This window comes from Aspergillus fijiensis (genome assembly GCF_003184825.1).
Source record: "Aspergillus fijiensis CBS 313.89 unplaced genomic scaffold BO72scaffold_16, whole genome shotgun sequence".
Lineage (NCBI taxonomy): Eukaryota > Fungi > Ascomycota > Eurotiomycetes > Eurotiales > Aspergillaceae > Aspergillus > Aspergillus fijiensis.
In genome coordinates, this window is record NW_024468992.1 from 554,523 (window position 1) to 576,170 (window position 21,648).

Sequence of the window (21,648 nt, forward strand, 5' to 3'; positions counted from 1 at the left end):
GGTTACAGAGGAGGGAGAGACCCGCAATGGATTTGCTGCCAGCTCGGAATTTGTTGGTGTGCTGTATGTAGCTGAGCCGCAGAGCCACGGGCATTGAAATGGTTTGCTGGGATCCATCTCGACCCAGTATACGGGCAGGTAGGTTTCGCAGAGGGAAACTGTCTTCCGGGTTTCAGGGCAGGTATTTAGTTAATTGCCGCAGTCACTCTACTCTATCAATCAACATTCCCCGAAGAAGAATAGGTGGTCATCCGCGGGCAACGCTCGGTTGGCTGCGATGCTGTTGACGAGGCGACTTGGTCGAGGCGCAGCTGGAGCAGACTGCGGGTCGTGGACGGTGAGCTTTCTCCCTGCGTTCACGGGTTACATGCTTTGAATGTCCGAGCCGAGGTACACAGTTTGGAGAAGGGGTCGGGGGCTGAGATGGTCATGCTCTTGACTTTGGTGCAGTCACACTTGGGCGGGGAGGCCAGTCGCGGAGGAGTCATGTTGTCTCTGCCCGCTATCTGCACCTCTGTCAGTCAGTCATTCCAGAAGGGGCGGATATATCACCGGCATCTGCAGCCCTGCCTTGGCTCAGAGCGTCAACGGCCGGGCAGTTCGTGAAAGCCTGGACAATTGACTCGATCTTTGCGGATCAGTAACCACACCTCCTGCGTGGTCCAAGTGAGACTCGGGTGGAAGGCTTGTGATCGGACACTACGGCATATAACTGATTACATGCCATCTCCTTTGGAAATGGGCATATTGCGCGTGGAATTGAACTGCAGCAATCACATAGTCGACTTCATTTTATGGCTGTCACCGAACGGTGGTAGGATCACTACCGCTACCCCCTTTAAATGCGGTCGTGGCGCCGGCAGAACTCGGCTCTTTACCATTTATGTCTGGTAGTCAGTCACACATAGTGGGAGTCAATCACCGGGTTACTGGATGATTCATCCGTGCTGGACAATTATCTTGTGCGGTGAGCCAGAGACTATGTACACTGGTCGACACTATCTAATCACTCATCTCAAATGTGCTGATGACTCTATAGATTATGGTTGCTCTCCTTGCTTTGCCGAACTGGTCCGAGTTACCAGTTAGCTACCAGCAAACTTCGAAACTTGAAAACTCGAGATTACTTCTCTGGCTGCAGCTTCGAGGCTTGGTATAGAAGGCCCTTACGAGCCCATTGGTCTGTTTCACTTTGACAAAGTGCGATCCGGAATGACCTCCGAAGCGGCCAGGTTTATATCCACCAGCTTTAGCAACGACAGATGCTGCAGGCGCAACAGGGCGATATTGCGCCTCTCCTCCTCGGTTAAAGAGCCAGGGTCACGACGCGCCACAAGCTCTTCGAAAGATACCGCGAACTCGCTCAGTTGAGTTAGCATGATGTCCTGCTGTGCTGTCGCCTGCTGCACCACGGCCGGTTCCTTTGTGTTGTCGTGCAAAAGAGTTTCGCAGGACCCTCGGAAGTGTGATACCTTGCTCATGAGGATATTGATTCGCTGTCTAGCTTCTAAGAGGCTTCCAAATGCGTTGCTACCAAGGCTGCTGGACCCAGTCAGGGAGGTATCCTGGTCTGTTGATTGCTCATGCATCAGGCTGCCATGACTGTTGGTCACAGACGGGTAAGCATTCTGGTCTGTCGATTGCTCGAGCGTCAGGGCATCTGATTGTTCGTACTGTGCTATTTGCACATCGAGCACCATGAAGGCTTGGACCAGGGCAGCCTCGGTCGCAGATCCGTAGCGGAGCTGTGCGGTAGGGAGCGAGCCTTGTCTCGGATGATGCCTCCAGTACCCATCCCGCTGCTCCACGAGTTGCACTCCCCTCCGCAGATGCACGCCCGCGCTCTTGTAGCTGCCATGAAGCAGCTCGACGCAGATGAAAGTGATACAGCATATCAAGGCCACCAGCCGGACCTGAGGATCATTCGACGCCAAGCGTCGCCGGAGCATGACCATCGCTTTGCCATACTGCTCGAACGCAAAGCGATGATGCGAATCATGCATACTCTGCTTGCCAGTGCGGCAAAGGCCGCGCATCTCGACATCCTCGTGAAGCGCACTTAGAGCCACGGCGGTGTGGTAGGCAGCCGGCTCCGCATGGCTGATCTGCAGGACTATCCGCTGCCATACCTCCGAATTGAACCAGTCGGCCATCCTGGGCGCCGTTTGATGGAAGAAAATGCCAAAGCATCGTTGTTCGTCAGTGCTGGTATCCGGTCGGGTAGTTGGGGCGATCTGTAGAACGGATTGTGGCCAGATGGTCCTTGCAATTGCTCCGGAGATGCGTGGCAACCGGCTAGCATCGTATTCGCAGTGGCGTCCGGTGTAGGTGCATTGATTGCACGCACCAGGTGTCTCATCACATTTGACATGTCTGGCTCTGCAGATCGGGATGGCCGTGGATCAGTAAAAGCGAGCCGGGGGCGCAGTTTGGTTCCAGTTTGAGGGGTGGTTACAGACCGACAAGTTCGACATCCGTTTCGGGACCTGTGACGAAATTGTCTCTGCCTCTGTCTCTTTGGCTCTGCCATTGAGGAAGGGATTGTAAGGCTGGCTTTGAGGGAAAACTTGACGAACGAAAGTTGAGATGGCGCATTTGGTCACTACCTGGTAACTTAGTAGTAGGTAGCCTCAGCTGTCGGTAGTCGCTTGATTGGGGAGAGGGGGGGTGGGGAGAGAGGGAAGGGACGCGGCCCGCTTCCGAGTGGGCGCCGCCGCCTCCGCCTTGACCTGTCGATGAATGCCTCAGTTCTATATACTCAACAGAGAACGTCTTCGAAGATCCTGTCGGTCTGAAAAAGTATGAGCGGATAATGCTGACTACTCGGTCCGTTGCAGGCAGCGACTGCTCACCCCAAACCTCGATGGCCATTGCGTGCTAAGGGGCACTGAACAGTCAAGGAAAACTGCTTCCTGAAAGCAATGTTCTGTCCATGACCAATCCTACAATAGCAGCCAAACCCAGAGTCTCAGCATTCTTTCAGCTTGAGGCCATTCGCCGGTCGCTCGCCTCCGCACGTCTCCACCATCATTGGCTTCAACCTCCGGCCGCCCAGGTATGGAGGTAACACACGCGCGGGAATCAGCTGAATGTCGGGCTCAACTCTTCAGCGTGACCTCGCGGTGGTTCGTTGAATCAACTAGTGGCTCTATCTCAGCTGAAGAATGACGCCACTCATGATTGTACGACAGTATGTAGGAGCGACATCTTCAACTTCTGATTGTGGACTACGATTGGCAATGATGCTGAGACCTCCAAGAGATAGCGGTGCTAATGCCTTGACTTTGTGCTAGGGGCCTTTTCAATACGCAATACATTACAAGAGTCCGTGGCTGATTGTAGCCTTCTGTCTGCTAGAAGATTTCTGGCGTATGCCGGTCATTTGGAGTCGACAGGCAGCAGGCTTTACCAGAAATAACGCCTAGCACATGGTGACCACGCTGTATTCTCGATGCCTAGACAAGATGCGCCAGATTATGAGCCTTCCCTCTTGTCCAAAGGCTTTACCTTGAGGCTCTCACTGACACATGGCTTTTCGACTTCCATTGGATTGACTTTCAGACTGTTCAGCGTGTATGACAATCAAATGGAGGTTCGTAACATCAAAGGAATGATATATAGCTTTCCAGGTAGTCAGAACGGTTTTTCTTTCTGGTAAGTCCGACATTGTATATAGTCCCGTGGCCCCTCTGGTACTGAATGTCTTCAAGCAGATGTTTCTCAGAACATGGCTTGGATTCCTCTGGCGTGTCAGTAACCGTGCTTGCCCCATATCTCAATGACTTCCCTAAGAAGAAGAAGAAACTGGGTACATGGGCTCATCTAATCTGCAACTAGAGAGAATGAATATCTACCTCAATGACGCGAGAGGCAGAAAGTACATTCCCCGCGATCCTTCTCGACTTAAAGCCAGGGACAATGTATGCGATCAGATACGGTCCTGGTGGTCCTTTACTTAGACCTGACAACTTCGTTTTTAGGCAATGTGGAACGGGCAACAACTGGGCCAGGGGCACTATGCTGAAGGGGCCGATTTGGTAGATCAAGTGACTGATGCTATTCGGAAAGAAGCAGAGATATGCGATTGCAATCAAGGTTTCCAGATTGCCCATTTGCTAGATGGCGGGACGAGGCCCGGTATGGGCACGCTTTTGATTTCAAGAATCAAAGAAGAGTTCCCCGATCGAATGATGACCGCGTTATGCTCTGCTAAAGCTCCGATGCCGTCGCTGGACCTTGCAATGCCATGCTCTTCACGAAACACTGGATTCATGAAGCGGATAAGACTTTCTGCTTCGACACTGGTGTGCGATAGACAATTTCTTCGCTATTGCTGCATCAATATACTTGAATGCGCACTTTAAGACTCGGTTATCCCACGCACTGTGCCTTCCATTACTTTGTCTCAGCAGTCATATCTGGAGTCTCGGTGTGCCTTTACTTTCTAAGCGAGCTAAACCCGGATATGTGCAATCTCTTAAGATGGTTCCGTTTGCCCATTTGAGCATCTTGATGGCGGGCTTTGCACCACTCACCAGCCACATGTGCACTCATTCCGATCAGTCACAGTCTCGGATCTCACGCAGCAGATTTTTGATTCGAGCAACATGATGGCCTCTTGCGATCTCAACCGGGGCTGATTTTTTGACATGTTCTGCTTGATTGCAAGGGCCTGGGATTATCAAATATATAAACAAGACTAAACACTGAGCTCTCTAGCCAGTCGGGGACGGATCTCCATGCGAGAGATCGAGGATCAGATGAAGCACATCCAAAGCAGCAACCATAGAGCTCGAATTACTCCTAAGCAACGTGCAGACAGCCTTCTGCTCCGTCCCGCCGCAGAGTCTCCGGGTGTCACCGACTTTACATGGCAACTCGACGGTACTCCAGGAGATCCTCAACCGAGTGGACCATGCCTTTGCTCGACTTTTCCGCGTCAAGGCGGTATAACATTGGTACCTCGGGGACGGAATGGAGGATCTGAAGTTCGTCAAGGCCGCAAGCAATCTGCATGACTTGATCGCGGAACATCGACAGTATCGATATGCCTCTGCTGAGGCTAGTTACTCTGATGGGACGAGCCCCGACAATGAGGATCTACAGCACCTCAAAAACAAGCGAAAAAATATTGAGTGGTTGTCTGCTGGGTTCAAGGCCTAGCTGTGGTACTTCAAGTCAAAACATTCTGACCAGAACTAGAAAGTCAGCTTTCCGTGACTTCGTCTCACAATGCCTCAAATCATTGGAAACCACCCCAAGACGAGGATTATTCTGATCATCTACGAATGACTCCAAAACACCATCTCCTCCTCAATCCACTGCAACATCAATCAGATATTATATACCACTCACTAACCACCATGTGAATCCCCCCAACCAACTCACGTGACCGAACCCAGTCTCTCCCCTCTGCCCCTCCCCCTCCTCCCGCGTATCCCGTCGTCCTTAAAAGTACAATCAACTAGCGCCCATCACCACCACCACCACACCTGTGCGTCCATCAAAATAGGGTAAAGCGGGCGGGCCCAAGGCCTTTCAACCTACTGTACGATAACGGAAAAAGAGGGTAAGTGTAGATTAGTGCAGAGCTTCTTTCCCCAATCCATCTGCATGATTGACCGAGAAGGGGGCGGGGGGTTACTTAGTACTATCGAGTACTTAGTAGTAGGCTAGTAGCTCGCCGCGGGTTGTCTGCATCGCGGCGCAACGCACGTACGCCCGCAAAACGCACGCGAAGTCTTTTTTTTTTGGTGGTCTACTAGAAAGTCGAACCTACCACCCCAGAAACCAAAAGAGGAATAGACCAACAACCCTAAGGGAAAAGCAAAAGGAACGATTTTCTTTTTGACTAAGCAGGCAGGCAGGCCGGTTAAAAGTAGGGTTGAGTCGGGTTGTGGGTTGTGAGTGGATGGGAATGTACGTATACCCGATCCTCAGTACTGACTAGTCTACTCTGAGGAATGTGTTGAAAGGTTGGTTATGGGATCGAGATTTTTTGCTTGGACGCTTGGAATGAGAGAGAGGTCTGGAGCGGGTGGGTGGACCGTCTGGAACCTTTCTTCTCTTTGTGAGTAGTTATACGTGGGTATGAAGATTTTTACATAATTGGTGTGACGGGTGAGAATTGGGTTGTTGATAGAGCAATAGAGGAGAGGGAGGGGCAGGGGAGGGGCAGGGGAGGGGCTAAGTTGAGATAGAGAGAGAGAGAGAGAGAGAGAGGTGGTTGATGGGATGGGGAGGATGGTGTCGGGGTAAGAGGGGAGAGGGAGAGGGCTATTTGACCAGTCAAGTTCTGGGAGTAGTCGGGTGCATCGCGGGTGTTCCAGTTGCATGCTGTGCTTGAGGATTCATATTTGAGGGATGGGGCTGCTGATTCGATGACACTATACGTAGTAAAACTCTCGCTGCCATGGGTGGACTAATGCTGGTCTTGGTCTGGTTATGGTTCTGAGCTCCTAGGTTCGGGCCATGGTTGACTTATAGTTAGGAGATCAACATCTGAGAAGTACTGATTTTGCTCCAATGTACTCTCCGTAAGCTCGCTAGCACTAACTGAGTGACGGATTCACCCCCACTTAGCACACCCGTGATGGTCTATCATGTTTCGAATATATAACTTGAAGGTCACTGCGAAGTTGATGACGAGATGCTTCCCGTAGATGTACATTGTCTCCGTAGTTACTGTACGGTTGCAGTAAGCAAGTGTAGAACCTCAAGATCCCGTCATATCCGGTAATACCCGAATCTCAGGGCACCATGCCATGTGACTTGGGTTGGATCTGACCCAAAGTCCAGGCCAGTCCAGTCCAGCCCAACCGTTCTTGTTGGTAAATGCAGAGAGAAAAGAGTCAGTCAGAATCGAATCGAATCAGTGGAGGGGCAAGCAAACAAGAAGTTAGAAAGAAGAGGCAGCGGAACCGGGGGAGGAAGCCGAATGCCTCCAAGCTACCTTAACTTTCTACCCAACCTGTGGTGAGTTAAGTTTAGTCAAGCTAGCTGAGTTAGTTTAACGTACTCCGTACTCGGTATACAGATGATTCTCTTCATCTCTCCACTTCTGATTTCCCAATTAGTCGGCAGGCAGATTGATGGGGCGCCCGCCCGGACGGAGTGCTTCATCCCGAGCCGTTTCGAATCAACCGTGGCCGACAGACAGGAAAAGATGGGAGGAGGCCCAAGCACTCGGAGACAAAGCCATCCAATTGCACACAATCCTATTCTGTTCGTTCGCCTCTCCTAACCCCCCTTCCTCTCCCCCCCCCCGCCATAACTTACTTACATGGAGTCATGGACTGTGTGCACGGTTGTTGACTAATGGTCATTCCGTCCATTGGCTGACTTGGAAATGCTAATGCTAACTCGAGTGGCTGTGTATGGCGCCTTGAACTCATTGTTGGTCCTTTCGGTCCTTTTATGAGAAGAGGCGAGAAGGTAAAGACAGGGTTATGTAGGTACACGACCTAGCTGCTTCATACATGACAGTGGTTAGCTGGAGCTCAGGCGCCGTGCTAATTACGGAGTAGCTTGGTGGCTGATCATCTCTCTGCTCTGCTAAATCCATATCATCAGACTTCAATTGCTCAATTCTCGCCCCATGAATCGGTGGAATCGGATTCGATCGGTTCCCTCGGTCGCATCTGATCATGTACCTACAGTAGTAGGATGGAGGGCAGGGGAGAGGTGGGTAAGGTAAAGCCAGTCAATGAATGAAGTCGGACATGATCAATGCTGGCTTGATGCTTTGCAGTACCCCGAATGTCCGTGCTGGGAGCACAGAGGGAAGATCTGGCCCACTTTTCCCCAGATTGTCCGGGTATGTACTCGTAATGAGGGTTTTGAATGATTCTCGCTGCTTCTTGCTTTTCCGTCCATTCATTCCCCTCCCCTTGCTGGAGACTCCGGACTCAATCCAGATGCGCCATGGGGGAGAGGGATTTCCCCCGATCCGATCCTCCGACGTCATCCTCCTTCGCCTCGTCGGGGACCGTCAATCTAAAGTTCGTGGTCAGACTGATCAGAGGCGAGTGGCCGGTGGGATCACTGCCCGAGCATCTGGCCCTCTCTCCGCACTTGCTGCGACACAAAGAAAGGCCAGTAGCGTGGGGTGGTGTGGCGTCCAGCTGAGCCTGAGCCGTGTCATCCCGGCATGCACGTAATACACTACATAAGACCCCGACTGGGGAGACTACCGACTTCAAACAAGAAAACACACTTCCATGCTTCCCGTATCTGGCAGTCATGCTGCTGCTGCTGTTGCTGCTGCTGCTGTACTCATCCTAGATGGTGTGGGGAAACGCCTCATCGACCATACGGCCTGCTTCGACGTGTCCGGTTTTCTGGGGAGCATATACGGTAGACTCGATGTTGCCTGAGACAGATCCCACGACCAGATAGATCTCAACTGGGAATTGAAGCAGATTATCGAAAGTCGGAGGGCCCCTGCTGCAGCAAGGAATTTAACTTTCTGCTTGTGTAAGCTAAGTGGGCTGCAGGCAAGATATCTATACGAGTCTCCGTCAGAAGTGCCTGTATCATGCCCGGCCCTTATCCCCGCCTCATGATCAGTGATCTGAATGTGCGCCGCAGGCAATGGAACCCACTTATTGCGCATCCTTCTCCGACAGATCCTGATTTATCTGAGGGAGTGAGAAAGTGTCATCAGGAGACGATGGCCTCGGGGAGAAAAAAGTCCCAGTATTGCTGTTTTGTAGTAGAAAGCGATGGGAGAGACGGGGCGTGTCTGTGTGTCCTGGGAGAGAGACTGGTGAAGGGTCTGTACCACGTTGATCTTCGGTGCATTTCTCTTTTGGTCCAAGCCATGAGAGGGTCTTGGAGCCGACCGAGAGCCTCAACGGGGTCAGACCATTTGCCTCCTGTCAGTGCTCAATGGAGAGACTAAGCTTAGGTGTACGGATGCAATCCGTCGATCAGCTTCTAGCACAATTTTGTGCTCGGTGCTCAAGTTTCAGAGGGAGAGTGCAAAAGAAGAAGAAGAAAAGGAAAAAAGGAAAAGAAAAGAACCAGAATTTTGATTGCCGAGAAGAGGAAGGCGAGGCAGTAAAACCCCTGACGACGCATCATCATCGCGAGGAATTGCATTTCGGACCGGGGGGGGGTTTCCTCTCCTGGGAAATCATCCATCCACATTCATATACCACACGTACATACACACGCACACACGCATACACGCACACCGGCCATACTCGCACGCACGCACGCACGCTCACACAAACCCCGGCCGGTCATCAGCCGGATAGTGAGGTTCCCTGCCCAAAGAGGGAGAAGCAACGAGGATCATCCGCGGTGGTGGTCAACAGAACTTGATGCATGGGGACTCTGATTGGCGCACATTGCTTTTTCCAATTGTTTTGGGAGCATCCACCGATTTCAAGTTCCGATGTGTGTGCGTATGTAAGTGTGTATGCAAGTAGGGGTAGTGGGACGGACGGAAGGTACAGGTACAGGTACAGGTACAGGTACAGGTACAGGTACAGACACAGGCACACAGGTACTGAGACAGGTCCAGAAACCGAGTACAGTAATAGTGAGGATAAACTGGAGGATAGTGGGGTGTGAGGGTGTGAGGGTGAGGATGAGGGTGGTGGGGGGAGAGAGGGAAGAACTGGAAGGGCAAGAGAAGGAGAGAACCTAGGTAGTTGTTCATCGGAGTACTAAGTACGAGTACACGCTGTGCTGTACTTATTAATTAGTGTACTGTATTTACTTGCTGTACCGTAGTGTAGTGTAGTTAGGCTAGTCTAGTTCGTGGGCAAAATGATCCTAGTGAAGTTTCTCTGTCGCTTTTCTCCGTTGCGCCATGACCCAATAAGGGTCTGTCTGTACAACAACCGGCTTGGCAGCCCAACTCTTGAAGGTTAGAAACTCTTTCTCCAGGCCCGGGCTCTCTCTCCCAGGGCTGATTCTTCGATTCGTTTTTCTCTCCCCGCAGTTGGAGTTTCCCTTCCTGGGATTGAATATCTAAGTTACCGATCTACGGAGTATACTATGAAAGATGGAAATACGCCTTCAGACACATCGCAAGGCAATAAACAATGTACCTCGTTCATCCCAATTTCCAGTGAGCTCGGGGCTTTTGTGATGGATTCGATTCTACCAAAACCGGAATTATCAATCAGAAAGTTTGCCCACTTGGGATCCATCCGAATCTCGGTTCATGCGTGCGGACAATGAATGCTGAAGTCTGACTGGTTGAGCGAGTCAGTGACTCGCTCAGTCAGCTCCAGGCTGTCAATCCATCTGTTAGTTAGTTGGGATGAGACCGTTTGTAACTGCTTGAGTGTCTGTGTCTGTGTCTTTGTCTGTTTGAATCAACCCTCAGAATGGCGCAGCGATTAACTTACTCAGCACCTAGTAGGTAACTAACTAACTAGGTAACTACTAGGTAAGTTCTACTCAGTTAAGGTATCATGGCCCCCCGACTTGCCCATTTGGGATTGGCTTCTGTTGAACCTGGTCAGGGTCGGAGTCTGTTATTCTATCCTGTTCTCCATTCTTACAATACGGTTTGTGTCGATTCTTCCATTATTCCCTCATCTCATTCAAATGGACGGCGTCTGTTCTCACCGTGGTGTATCCTTAATAAGCTGGGGGTTGTCAGTTAGTTATCGCTTTCTCTTTGATCGACGAGATCCCCAGCCTCGTTTGTTGTGGTTCTATAGGCAGACAGGCAGACTCGCACACTTTTCCACTCTCTTTACTCTTGACACTGACATTGACACTTACACTGACACTTTCCCCTCTTTCCCCCTTCTTCTCACTCTAAGCTTGGGGGAGTTAGTCTAATTGACCATTGACTTACTATTACTTCTCTCTGACCAAGGACTGTCCGCCACTAACACACACTACGGGTACTCCAACTCCCAACTCCCAACTACACTACACTGCACTACTCTAACTTACTCTACACTACACCCACTACGCCCACTACGCCCACTACGCACACACCACACACACAGACACAGACACACACACACACCTCCATCCACCTCCATCCACCTTCATCCACCCACTGAACTTGCTCAAGTCTGTGACGCACTAACTTCAATCCAGCTGCTTGTACTTTCTTCCCTTTCCTTGCCTCCCCACCCAGTGTGTTGATTCCATCTTCCGCGCAACCAGTCAATCTCAGCCAAGTCTTGTTGTTCCTCCCCACTTTCCTTCCATCCATTGTCTGTGTCTGTTCGATCTTCCCCTCCTCTTTGAATTCATCTATTCGTGATTTTATTATTATTTTATTATTATTATTATTATTGTCATTTTCATTAATTTCATTATTCTAAATTCCTATTAGTACTGTCATTCTACCACTACTACTATTACTACCGCTACCACAACTACCACTACTACTACTACTACCACTACTAATAATACCAACTACACCTACTAATCAGCTTGACCACCACCAATACCACCACCACTACCACCCTCCACCCTCCCACACAGTTCTACCTACCCTGCTGCTCTTTTCTTAAAGACCCCTCCTCGCTCGTCACAGATCAACCCCGGCTTGCCGCCCTCCTCCTCCATCTCCTCTTCCTCCTCTTCTTCTGTTCGCTCGTTCTCCTTGCGTCTTACATCGCCGGCTTGCTTACTCTACACTCTATACTCAATACACTTTTTTCATTTCGATATATATATACACTCCAGCACTTGCGTACCGTCTCTACGCACCTCCCGCTTAGAGAGGTGGCGGCGTCTGGTGCAATGTTGTCCTTGCAGAAAGCGTCCCTTTTCGCCCTCCCTTCCTCCTCCCCGTCTAATGCTGCTTCATCCTCCTCATCTTCCTCGTCCTCCTCGTCCTCTTCTTCCTCCGACAGCAATAATCTTTCTCATGCTTTCTCGTCAGCACATCCGACCGCTGTTCGTCGCGACTCCGCCCGCTCGGTGGTTTTTCCCGACATCCCCGCCTTTGTCGACTGCCCTTTAGTCGATGACTCCTCACTTTCTCATCGCACCAGTATCAGCACCACGGACGATCTTTCCAATGACTCGCCGATTTCCTGGGATGGGGAGAACCCTTCCGACACTTCGCCTACCGCGCCCACCGCCGAACTGGACTTTAAACTCCACGATGGGTCACACCACCACCACCACCCATTTGCTGCGACCGCAATGCCCTCCGCGAAGACCTTCCGACTCAACATTTTCGCCACCCACTATGCCGACCCGACCATGACCGATGTAACGCCCAAAATCGAGGAATTGGACGACGTGGACGACCTGCAAAGTATTAAACCTGTGGGGGTGGAGACAACGACAAATGCGATAGCCAATGCGAGCTCGAGTCATTCGGATTCCACGGCTGTTCCCGTGAACGTCCCACGGAAACGTGGACGACCGCGCAAACATCCGCTGCCAGCGCCCGGGGGTCAGGTCAAGATCACCAAAGGGAGATCCAAAACCGGCTGTATTACTTGTCGTCGTCGAAAGAAAAAGTGTGATGAGACCAAACCAGCGTAAGCCTTCTCTCATACAATGTGGAGCCGGTCGCAATGATGAATTCTGACTTCCGCCGCAGTTGTCTCAATTGTCAGAAGAATGCCGTCGTGTGCGAAGGCTACCCTCCGAAAGAGATCTGGAAGAGTGGCAAGCAAAAACTCGAGGATGGTAAGGATCATCGATCTCTTTTGTTCCGACCTTTAAGTTTCTACCCCTTGATTTATCGGACCCATATACGACGTCTCAGACTTCCATTCTGACTCCGTTCGCTTGACAGCGGCTCGCACCCATTCCATGGTCTCTCGCAGCCTCCCGTTGCTGATCGATGGTATCGAGACTGAGATCGATCGTCGATTTCTGGACCACTTCGTCTACGGATTTAGTCGGGTTCTGACCTTGATCAACGATGATTCCAATCCTTTTAAGGAGATCCTCTTGCCTATGGCCACCCAGCATCGAGGGTTAATGCACTCCCTCATGTGCCTGTCAGGCTCACATCTCTCGGCCCTCGATCCGGAACCAAAGCTGAAGGAGCGTAAATATTACCATTTCCATCGTGCCATTCGCGATCTCAAGGATAATATCAACGCCTCCTCCGGCGGGTCGGTGGAACCCGAGCTTCTGGTGGAGGATCCCATAATTGCCTCCACTATCGCTCTCAGCTTGAATACAATTTGTGAAGGCGAAACTAACGGCGAGTACCGTCCACATATGGACGCCGCACGGTACCTCTTAACCACACAGCAGCCACGGAACGAGAAATTCCGTCAGTTTATTGTGGAGTTCTTTCAGTATCACGATGTGTCCAACTCAATCACCTCCCTGGACCGCCGCCCCGCTCACTTGCAGGGTGACTTACGCCTTCCCGATTTTGTTCCCCATGCCCAAGCGGGAATGTTCCTGGGTGTCTTTGATGGATTGTTCAACTACATATCCGAAGTAACTCGATTACGAGATCGCATCCGTCAGCGGTTCGACGAGGGTTATGAGCCTGCAGTGGATTATCAGATTTTGGGAGACGCTGTCTCGATAGACTCGGCTATCCGAACCTGGGAGACGTCATATGCTGCCAACACCCCAAATTACTACCTTGCACAGCTCTACCGGCAGTCAACCTGGGTATATCTCTACCGCACCATTCGGCCATCCCGACCGAGCGAAAAGATTGCCCAGGTGGTAGATGATGGCCTGGCGTATTTGGATCAGATCCCCCAAGATGCGGGAGCATTATGCATTGTGCTGATGCCCCTGTTTCTGCTGGGTTGCTCAGCATTCTTGCCACGCCAACGCGAGCGAATTAAAAAGGGGTTCGAATCCCTCAAAGCTTACTCCAACCTCCGTAACATTGAGCCTGCCTTCAAGGTCGTGGAGCGGGTCTGGGAAGTCATGGATAACAACTCCGAAGAGAGCTGGGATTGGGAGAAGATCATCAAAGACATGAAGATGGATTTTCTCATCACTTAAGCAAGATTTCGTCGGACCTCCTTGCATTCGTTGGCTGACCTGGTCGAGCACATCAGTCGCTTGCAGATCAGCAACGCATGTGTGTACTTCTTCTCTTTGAACCCTGATTTTTTTCATTTCTTTTCACATATTACGATTTCGGCTGGCGAACAGCACAGCTGGTTGATTGGGACGGGAATGCCCTCAAAATGAACAGTTGCAAGGGCAGGCACAGGATTTGGATCGGCGTCGGGCCAACGGGGGACATATTTAATTTCACATATACCATTCTACCTCTTTGAGATCTTATCTGGTTCATTTGTGGAACTAGAGCAGTGAGACCACGGGTAGATGTACTTTTACCTTCTTGACGGAGTTTCGGGACTTCCTCATTTTCCCATTATTGAATACTGATGAATTGTCATGATACGCCATATGGTGCTATATGAGCCATGCATAAGGGGGTCTGTGAATTGTACAGTTATGGTCTCCTTTTCTTCTTTCGATGATAGTCTTTTTTCCTTTTTTCCTATTTTCTCCCCCTATTTTTTTCTCCATCAGATTAGCATGTCTATATCGTCCGAGATATGCATACTGTAAAGCATGCGTAGCGTGCCATTGCATCGGTGGCGCACCCAAGCCCAACTCAGCAATCGCGAAGCTAGAAATACCAGTACTGTACTGTACCTACCTACCTCCGAGTCATCCACGCCCCTTCCCCCCTCTCTTTGCATGACGGCGCAATTCATTTAAGCAATCAATCGCATCTGAGATTAGGTTTGACAGATCTCTTCGATCCTGTCGGCGTACTGCACTGTACTGCACCTGCCGGCCGGGCTGTCTCCTTGACGAGCGTCATCTTACCCCATCCTCATCTCCTTCGTATGTCTCTCTGCCTTATTTCGCTGCATACGGTTCAGGTGCTGAATGTATCCGTTGATCAGCTTCCAACAATCAGCGGTCCCAAATACTTGATATGTAGCCCGGAAATTGTTCACTTTATTCTCATCAATACCACTTCATTTCTCTTGCCGGTCTTCCAAACCCAGATGCGGAATCCTCTCTCACTCATCACATCCAAGCGTCGAGTACCCTGTCTTTGCCTTATTGTTCCAGAATTTGTGTGGCTGAGACAGGATAGAATGATCACTTCTTTTCTTCCCTCTCTCTCTCTCAGACACTGAACCTTTCCGTAGGTGTTATACCCTCCAGAAAGTCGGAGTCTTATCGTAAACTAGATATCATTCGAGTCCGTCCCCGAAAACGTCCCATAATCCTCCTCCGTGGCCACAGGCTCGAACTGTTCGTTTATCCGTGGGCCGGTGTATCGTCTAGATCACCCCGAATGGTTAACCATGACATTGTTGATCCGCACGGAGCCAGTCAAGATGGCTCTTCGGGGTAGGATACTTGAGGGGAAAACGGAAAGCACTTACCCCCTTGCAGCAGCCCACCACCAAACCAGGGCAAATGCCGCGATGAATATCCCAACAAAAATCCCGTAGTTCCTGGTTTACGCGGTGGATCGCATGAGCTTTTGGATGTTGTTGACTGGCGTTTTGTGGGGCTTTCTTGATGTAACGGGGGGGTTTTTTTCTGGGAGGTGTGCTTACATATTCGCGACTGTCACCGGTACATGGGGTGGGAAGAATAGCACCGTACTGATGAACGTCACCCAGACGATCGAGATCCAGTTGATGTAGGGGCCCCATTGGCCGAGAGTGAAGGGCCCCTGCACGAATTTGACCCGGTGGCGGTAGATTTGGTGGGCGAGGATCACGGAGACATAGGAGAGGTCGAGGGCCGGGGCGGTGATGCTGAAGATGGCGGTGGCAGTTTGCGTCGACCCGATGGCGATGCAGGTCAGGCTGATGCTGAAGAGGACAACGAACCAAACGGCGTTGAGAGGGGTCTGCGTTCGGGGATTGATGCGGGAGAGGAACCTTCGGGTGGGGATTGGATTAGTTGGTTTGGGGTTGTTGGGTTCAAGGGAAGATATATCGATCGTGGGGTGGTGGGGGGTTGGGAGCCAGGGCTGGGAGTAGAGAATAGAGCTTGCGGGGAGTAACGCACGAGGAGAATGGCAGGGCTTCGTCACGGGCAAATGCATAGGCCATTCGCGTATCGGCCAACATGGCGGAGCAGCCGGTGAACAGCTGCACAAGAATCGCAAAACCCCACATGATGGAGCCGCCGACAGGGCCGCCGGCATTCAAGAAGATCTGCGCCGCGGGAAGGCCGGTGGGGGTGTTGAGGATGCCTTCGTAGTCCGTGAGGCAGAAGCAGAGGCATATCGTCAGTAGCCAACCGAGAGTGCCAGAAACGAGCACGGCGGTTTGGATGGCGACCGGCCCGAGGGCGGCCGCATCACGGGTCTCCTCAGACATGCTAGATAAAGTTAGAGGATCTATACGTTCAAAATTCACGGTGGACTCACTGAGTCGTGCCGTCGTAGTCTGTTAAGACCCAAGCCACGGAGATGAAGCCCAGCAGGAAGGAGAACGCCTTAGAGCCCCAGCCGGAGCCATCGGTAAAGTGGGTAAACACCCAGACGGCGGGCTGTTTGTTGGGCGTGTACCATAGTAGCGTGAAGCAGATGCAGACAGTGGCGGTGACTATATCGTTAGGTTTATCAGTGAGCCAGAGTCATTGAGAACGTACTATTGATTGGGGCAAACCAGGCGATGATGCGGTGCAATGATCTGGTGGTCATAGAGCAAACCACACCTAGGATGCATAGGAGGGCCACAGCCAAAAGAACGGTATCGGATGCAGATCTAGAGCGCCTCAGTACCAGATACAGCATCAACGATAAAAAACAAACAGCAAAAAGGAATGAAAGCTTACGGGGAGTAAGAGTATTTCCCATCGACCAATGCCGAGTTCATACTAGCACCAGCGAGCAGCATCTGACTGACAGTGTAGACCACACTAGCAACCCCTGCTGTTTGTCCCAGGAGGTTACACCAACCTTGAATCCAGGAGAAGATGGGCACATATTCCTCTGGCACGACATGCTTGGTGACGAAGTACATGCCTCCAGCTGTGGGATATGCTGACACAAGCTCCGCTACCGAGCTGCCGATGCATAGAGCCATACAGGAGCCCACAAACCAGCACCATACCACTGTGGCCGGACCCCCTGCGGCCAAAGGAGCACCGAATGTCGCGGGCACCGAACCGAGGATTCCCAGGATGGAGATAGCGTAGGAGATGGTCGACCACTTCGAGAACTCGCGTTGTAATTCCTGGCTCAATTAGAGGATTTGCCTTGTGGCGGAGATATAGAAAAGTCACCTGTCGATAGCCAATGCGAGCCAGCAGTAGCTCGTCGTTGTCTTGAACACCGGTCATGGTGTCACGCTCTTGTCATATATACTATAGTGCTTCACTGGCCGTTTATGGAGAAGGAATGGATAGGTCGTATGAGAGACGTCCAGCCATTGATCGTTCTGAAATTGACGTCCTGATGTTATTTTTCCAGTCATCATATTTTCGTTGAGTTGACACTCACTGAATCCCAGGCTGAGCGCCAAAAAGACGGTGAACGGACCCCGCAAGGACTAGGGTCAATATAGACAAGATACAACGAGGAAGAAGTCAATTGTCTGCTAATTTGACGTTGTGTGAGTATGTGGCAAAGGCAGCGCCGATAGAAAAATCTAGTCAAGCAACAGAGTGTTGAGAATTCGAAAAATGAAGTGGCTGGAGGGGTGGCGGTCGTCTGTCCTTCCATTGCATGCATCATGCAGCTTGTCGGGAAGGCTTGATAAGAACAGCAAGTGAGGGAAGAGCATAGCAATGGATTCCAACAGCTTCACTTATCACAGAGTGCATAGCAATTTCTAATCAGGCATACAATCAATACGATCGTACTATCATGATTTGAAAGAATAATTGTGCTGCAACATCGGACGGAGGTATGCTATACTTCTTTCCAAGTGGGGATATAGATCGAGCCCCTGGCCGAAACGAGTAAGGCGGACAGGGTCCGGAACAAAGATGGGCCGGGGCAGTTGTTTGTATTAGGTGGTCAATTGCGATGCCGCGGCGTCGGCCTTCGAGGTCTGTCTCCTTGTCCCTTTTTCGCTACTCACCTTCGATCTCACACTGATTTTGTTGATCGTCGTGGAGTAGCAGGTGGTGCTCCGCCTCTGGTTAAAGAAAGAAAAAAAAGATCTCCGCTACCCGTTGATGATCGATCCCACTTCGTCCTCACCCCGCCCCGGTTGTTCGTCTTCCCCCGCGTTATGAAGCACCATGGCCGACCCGAGCATGTATAACTCTTTCGGCCAAGGGCCAGTGCCTGGTGAGGCCTCGACCGATCCCAACCGTACAGCTCATCAAGTTCCTCCACAAGGCTATCCTGCCGCTGGTGTTCCTCCCGGTCCTTCCCCTCCTCAGCCCGGTGCTATGTACGGAGCCCCTCAACAACAACAACAATGGTCCGGATATGGGGCCCCTCCGCCAGCCCAGCAGCCTCTGCAACCGCCCCACGGTCAATTCGCCTATCAAGCCGATCCGATGGCTGCCGGAGGTGTGTCTCCAGATCCCGCGATGGCTGGTTTGGCATCCCAGATGAGTGGGTTGGGCATAATTGGAAGTGATAGCGGGGCTCGGACGTCGAAGAAGAAGCATCGTCACGCACACCACGAGATTGCAGGAGCGTCGACCTCGGCTTCGCAGTCACTCGGCGCAGTCCCTCAAGCCGGTATACCGCCACCGTCGCAATTCCTGAACACCGGGCTGAATCAGGCCGCACATCCTATTTCCCCTGCGGCCGGGATCCCTGCCCCAGTGAACCCGGCGCTCGGAGGAGCCGATGTAGGCTCCGTTCCCACACAGGGCAAGATTGATCCAGAGCAGATCCCCAGTATTCCTCGGTCTCGCGACCTCCCGGCTCAGTACTACTTCAACCATGTGTACCCGACGATGGAACGGCACCTCCCTCCACCGGCAGCGGTTCCTTTCGTTGCGCACGACCAGGGCAACTCCTCCCCGAAATATGCCCGTCTTACATTGAATAATATCCCTTCGACATCGGATTTCCTTTCTTCTACCGCACTTCCCTTGGGCATGATCCTGCAACCTCTAGCCCGTCTCGACCCCGGCGAGCAACCCATTCCCGTGTTAGATTTTGGCGACGCCGGACCGCCGCGATGCCGCCGGTGCAGAACATATATCAATCCGTTCATGTCATTCAGATCTGGAGGCAACAAGTTCGTCTGTAATATGTGCACATTCCCCAACGACGTAATGGCGGACTACTTCGCGCCTATTGATCCCTCCGGGTCCCGTGTCGATCGCATGCAGCGTCCGGAGCTGATGATGGGAACTGTCGAGTTCCTGGTTCCCAAAGACTACTGGAACAAGGAACCTGTTGGTCTCCAGTGGCTCTTCTTGATTGACGTCAGCTTGGAATCGGTCAATCGGGGTTTCTTGAAGGGCGTATGCAAGGGTATCATGGAAGCTTTGTACAGCGAGGAGCCTTCGGAGAACGTGGACGATGAGTCTGCGGCGCGGAGAATCCCCGAGGGTGCTAAGGTTGGTATTGTCACTTACGACAAGGAAGTTCACTTCTACAATCTCAGTGTATGTGTGCAGCTCCCACAACTGGGATCGAACAATATACTCACGAATCCATAGGCACAGCTTGACCAAGCTCAAATGATGGTGATGACGGATCTCGAAGAGCCCTTTGTCCCTCTCAGCGAGGGACTGTTTGTTGACCCCTACGAATCCAAGTATGCTCCCCGGTGGTCGCGACTCTGGTGAATATCACTGACATGAGACACAGGAATGTCATTACCTCTCTGTTACAACGAATCCCCACAATCTTCTCCCGTGTCAAAAACCCACAGCCCGCGTTGCTTCCTGCTTTGAATGCCGCTCTCTCTGCCTTGAGACCTACTGGTGGTAAAATCATCGGCACAATTGCCAGCCTACCTACATGGGGCCCTGGAGCTCTTTCACTGCGGGATGATCCCAAGGTCCACGGAACCGACGGGGAAAGAAAGCTGTTCACGACGGAACACACGGGCTGGAGAGAAACGGCAGGCCACCTGGCAGAGGCTGGCATCGGCGTCGATATGTTCATCGCAGCGCCGAGCGGCACATATATGGATGTAGCGACGATCGGTAAGCTCTGATTGCCACCTTCCCCACAATCAGCTGCTAATGTTTCAAAGGTCATGTTCCCGAGGTGACGGGTGGAGAAACGTTCTTCTACCCTAACTTCCATGCGCCCCGCGATATCCGCAAGCTGTCTCAAGAATTGGCCCATGCGGTCACGCGTGAGACGGGCTATCAGGCTCTGATGAAGGTCCGGTGCTCCAACGGCCTTCAGGTGTCTGGATACCATGGCAACTTCGTGCAACACACGTTTGGTGCCGACCTCGAGATTGGAGCCATCGACGCCGACAAGGCAATTGGGGTAACCTTCAGCTACGATGGAAAGCTCAATCCCAAGCTAGACGCTCATTTCCAGGCTGCTCTGCTATACACCTCGGCTAATGGTCAGCGGCGAGTGCGGTGTATCAACACTGTGGCGGCAGTCAACGAGGGCGGTCTGGAAACCATGAAATTTGTGGATCAAGATGCAGTAGTCAGCATGATTGCCAAAGAGGGTAAGACTTCCTTCTCTATTTGGGTGATGATGGTCACTAATTGAATTCAGCGGCCTCGAAAACGGTGGACAAGCCCCTCAAAGACATCCGGGCCAGCGTTACGGAGAAGAGTGTGGACATCTTCAGTGGTTATCGGAAGATCTTCTCCGGCTCGCATCCTCCGGGTCAGCTGGTACTGCCGGAGAATTTGAAGGAGTTCTCAATGTACATGCTGAGTCTCCTCAAGTCACGCGCCCTGAAAGGTAGAACCGCGTTTGCCGTGCTGAAAAAGAGAGACAAACACTAATTATCGAGTAGGGGGCCAGGAAGCGTCTGATCGGCGGATTCACGACATGCGGATGCTCCGCTCCATCGGCTGCACGGAACTGTCTTTGTACCTGTATCCCCGCATCGTTCCCATCCACAACATGCAGCCGACGGATGGGTTCCCCAACGAACAGGGTCAACTACAGGTGCCCCCCTCACTGCGGGCCAGCTTCTCGAAAATCGAGGAGGGCGGGGCGTACCTGGTGGACAATGGCCAGCAGTGTTTGCTGTGGCTGCATTCGCAGGTGTCACCCAATCTGCTGGAAGATCTGTTCGGTGAGGGCCAGAACTCGCTGCAAGGGCTGAGTCCCCAAACGTCGACCATTCCCGTGCTGGAAACACACCTGAATGCGCAAGTGCGCAACCTGCTGCAGTACTTGTCGACCATCCGGGGCTCCAAGGCGGTGACCATCCAGTTGGCCCGCCAAGGGCTCGACGGCGCGGAATACGAGTTTGCTCGTATGCTGGTGGAAGACCGCAACAACGAGGCCCAGAGCTACGTAGACTGGCTGGTGCACGTCCACCGGCAAATCAATCTGGAGCTGGCGGGGCAACGCAAACGCGACGATGCTGTGGGAGAGGGGGGGATCACGAGTTTGGCGGGCTTACGAGCACCTTATTGGTGAAGACCCCGGAATCGATATCTAACCATTGGAACTACTATCCATGTCCGAACGCAGATGAGGGGAAAGGACGGACTTCTAGGGAGGGGTAAACGAGGATGAAGGAAGAAAGGGAGGGGAGGGGGTTGGACGCGATGGCGAAATTTCATTTACACATGCAGCAGTGATCATTCCAGTTATACCACGGT

The 21,648-nt window shown here is 51.9% G+C and overlaps 7 protein-coding genes across 7 annotated transcripts; 4 read left to right on the top strand and 3 right to left on the bottom strand.

The window, feature by feature from the left end:
* Nucleotides 1-247: 247 nt before the first annotated feature.
* Nucleotides 248-488, bottom strand: BO72DRAFT_495064 (uncharacterized protein; the record flags this gene model as incomplete). Its single annotated transcript, XM_040948519.1, has 2 exons — nt 248-321; nt 395-488. 2 exons carry the CDS (start codon nt 486-488, stop codon nt 248-250), a joined length of 168 nt encoding a protein of 55 aa, XP_040802762.1.
* Nucleotides 489-828: 340 nt separating this feature from the next.
* On the bottom strand, nt 829-2,651 carry BO72DRAFT_446966 (uncharacterized protein). Its single transcript, XM_040944420.1, has 2 exons — nt 2,460-2,651; nt 829-2,379 (listed from the first exon to the last, which is right to left on the bottom strand). The coding sequence occupies exon 2, from the start codon at nt 2,151-2,153 to the stop codon at nt 1,188-1,190; it is 966 nt and encodes a 321-aa protein (XP_040802763.1). The 5' UTR covers nt 2,154-2,379; nt 2,460-2,651; the 3' UTR covers nt 829-1,187.
* An 836-nt stretch (nt 2,652-3,487) lies between these two features.
* Nucleotides 3,488-4,552, top strand: BO72DRAFT_70536 (uncharacterized protein). The gene is made up of 2 exons (XM_040950632.1): nt 3,488-3,654; nt 3,711-4,552. The coding sequence occupies exon 2, from the start codon at nt 3,984-3,986 to the stop codon at nt 4,362-4,364; it is 381 nt and encodes a 126-aa protein (XP_040802764.1). The 5' UTR covers nt 3,488-3,654; nt 3,711-3,983; the 3' UTR covers nt 4,365-4,552.
* A 2,924-nt stretch (nt 4,553-7,476) lies between these two features.
* BO72DRAFT_70511 (uncharacterized protein) lies at nt 7,477-8,201 on the top strand. The gene has a single exon (XM_040950631.1). It carries the CDS (start codon nt 7,710-7,712, stop codon nt 8,157-8,159), a length of 450 nt encoding a protein of 149 aa, XP_040802765.1. The 5' UTR covers nt 7,477-7,709; the 3' UTR covers nt 8,160-8,201.
* A 3,258-nt stretch (nt 8,202-11,459) lies between these two features.
* On the top strand, nt 11,460-14,168 carry BO72DRAFT_70685 (Zn(II)2Cys6 transcription factor). Its single transcript, XM_040950633.1, has 3 exons — nt 11,460-12,479; nt 12,542-12,630; nt 12,740-14,168. The coding sequence occupies exons 1-3, from the start codon at nt 11,728-11,730 to the stop codon at nt 13,924-13,926; spliced, it is 2,028 nt and encodes a 675-aa protein (XP_040802766.1). The 5' UTR covers nt 11,460-11,727; the 3' UTR covers nt 13,927-14,168.
* Nucleotides 14,169-14,922: 754 nt separating this feature from the next.
* BO72DRAFT_446972 (amino acid permease) lies at nt 14,923-17,718 on the bottom strand. The gene is made up of 9 exons (XM_040944421.1): nt 17,420-17,718; nt 17,203-17,357; nt 16,753-17,153; nt 16,567-16,682; nt 16,343-16,520; nt 15,979-16,293; nt 15,519-15,848; nt 15,342-15,413; nt 14,923-15,236 (listed from the first exon to the last, which is right to left on the bottom strand). Exons 2-9 carry the CDS (start codon nt 17,257-17,259, stop codon nt 15,140-15,142), a joined length of 1,566 nt encoding a protein of 521 aa, XP_040802767.1. The 5' UTR covers nt 17,260-17,357; nt 17,420-17,718; the 3' UTR covers nt 14,923-15,139.
* A 266-nt stretch (nt 17,719-17,984) lies between these two features.
* On the top strand, nt 17,985-21,463 carry BO72DRAFT_426601 (Sec23/Sec24 family protein; the record flags this gene model as incomplete). Its single annotated transcript, XM_040942952.1, has 6 exons — nt 17,985-19,497; nt 19,552-19,649; nt 19,703-20,043; nt 20,094-20,531; nt 20,582-20,773; nt 20,826-21,463. The coding sequence occupies exons 1-6, from the start codon at nt 18,166-18,168 to the stop codon at nt 21,461-21,463; spliced, it is 3,039 nt and encodes a 1,012-aa protein (XP_040802768.1). The 5' UTR covers nt 17,985-18,165.
* Nucleotides 21,464-21,648: the final 185 nt, after the last annotated feature.

Excerpts from the sequence above, each read along its gene's own strand:
- BO72DRAFT_446966 (XM_040944420.1), bottom strand. The coding sequence starts at position 2,153 with ATGGCCGACTGGTTCAATTCGGAGGTATGGCAGCGGATAGTCCTGCAG.
- BO72DRAFT_70536 (XM_040950632.1), top strand. The coding sequence starts at position 3,984 with ATGTGGAACGGGCAACAACTGGGCCAGGGGCACTATGCTGAAGGGGCC.
- BO72DRAFT_70511 (XM_040950631.1), top strand. The coding sequence starts at position 7,710 with ATGAAGTCGGACATGATCAATGCTGGCTTGATGCTTTGCAGTACCCCG.
- BO72DRAFT_70685 (XM_040950633.1), top strand. The coding sequence starts at position 11,728 with ATGTTGTCCTTGCAGAAAGCGTCCCTTTTCGCCCTCCCTTCCTCCTCC. Across the intron at positions 12,480-12,541 it reads TGTGATGAGACCAAACCAGC|TTGTCTCAATTGTCAGAAGA; the intron begins GTAAGCCTTCTC and ends CTTCCGCCGCAG. Across the intron at positions 12,631-12,739 it reads CAAGCAAAAACTCGAGGATG|CGGCTCGCACCCATTCCATG; the intron begins GTAAGGATCATC and ends TTCGCTTGACAG.
- BO72DRAFT_446972 (XM_040944421.1), bottom strand. The coding sequence starts at position 17,259 with ATGACCGGTGTTCAAGACAACGACGAGCTACTGCTGGCTCGCATTGGC. Across the intron at positions 16,521-16,566 it reads CTGGTTTGCCCCAATCAATA|TCACCGCCACTGTCTGCATC; the intron begins GTACGTTCTCAA and ends CTAACGATATAG. Across the intron at positions 15,414-15,518 it reads CCGGTGACAGTCGCGAATAT|GAACTACGGGATTTTTGTTG; the intron begins GTAAGCACACCT and ends CGCGTAAACCAG.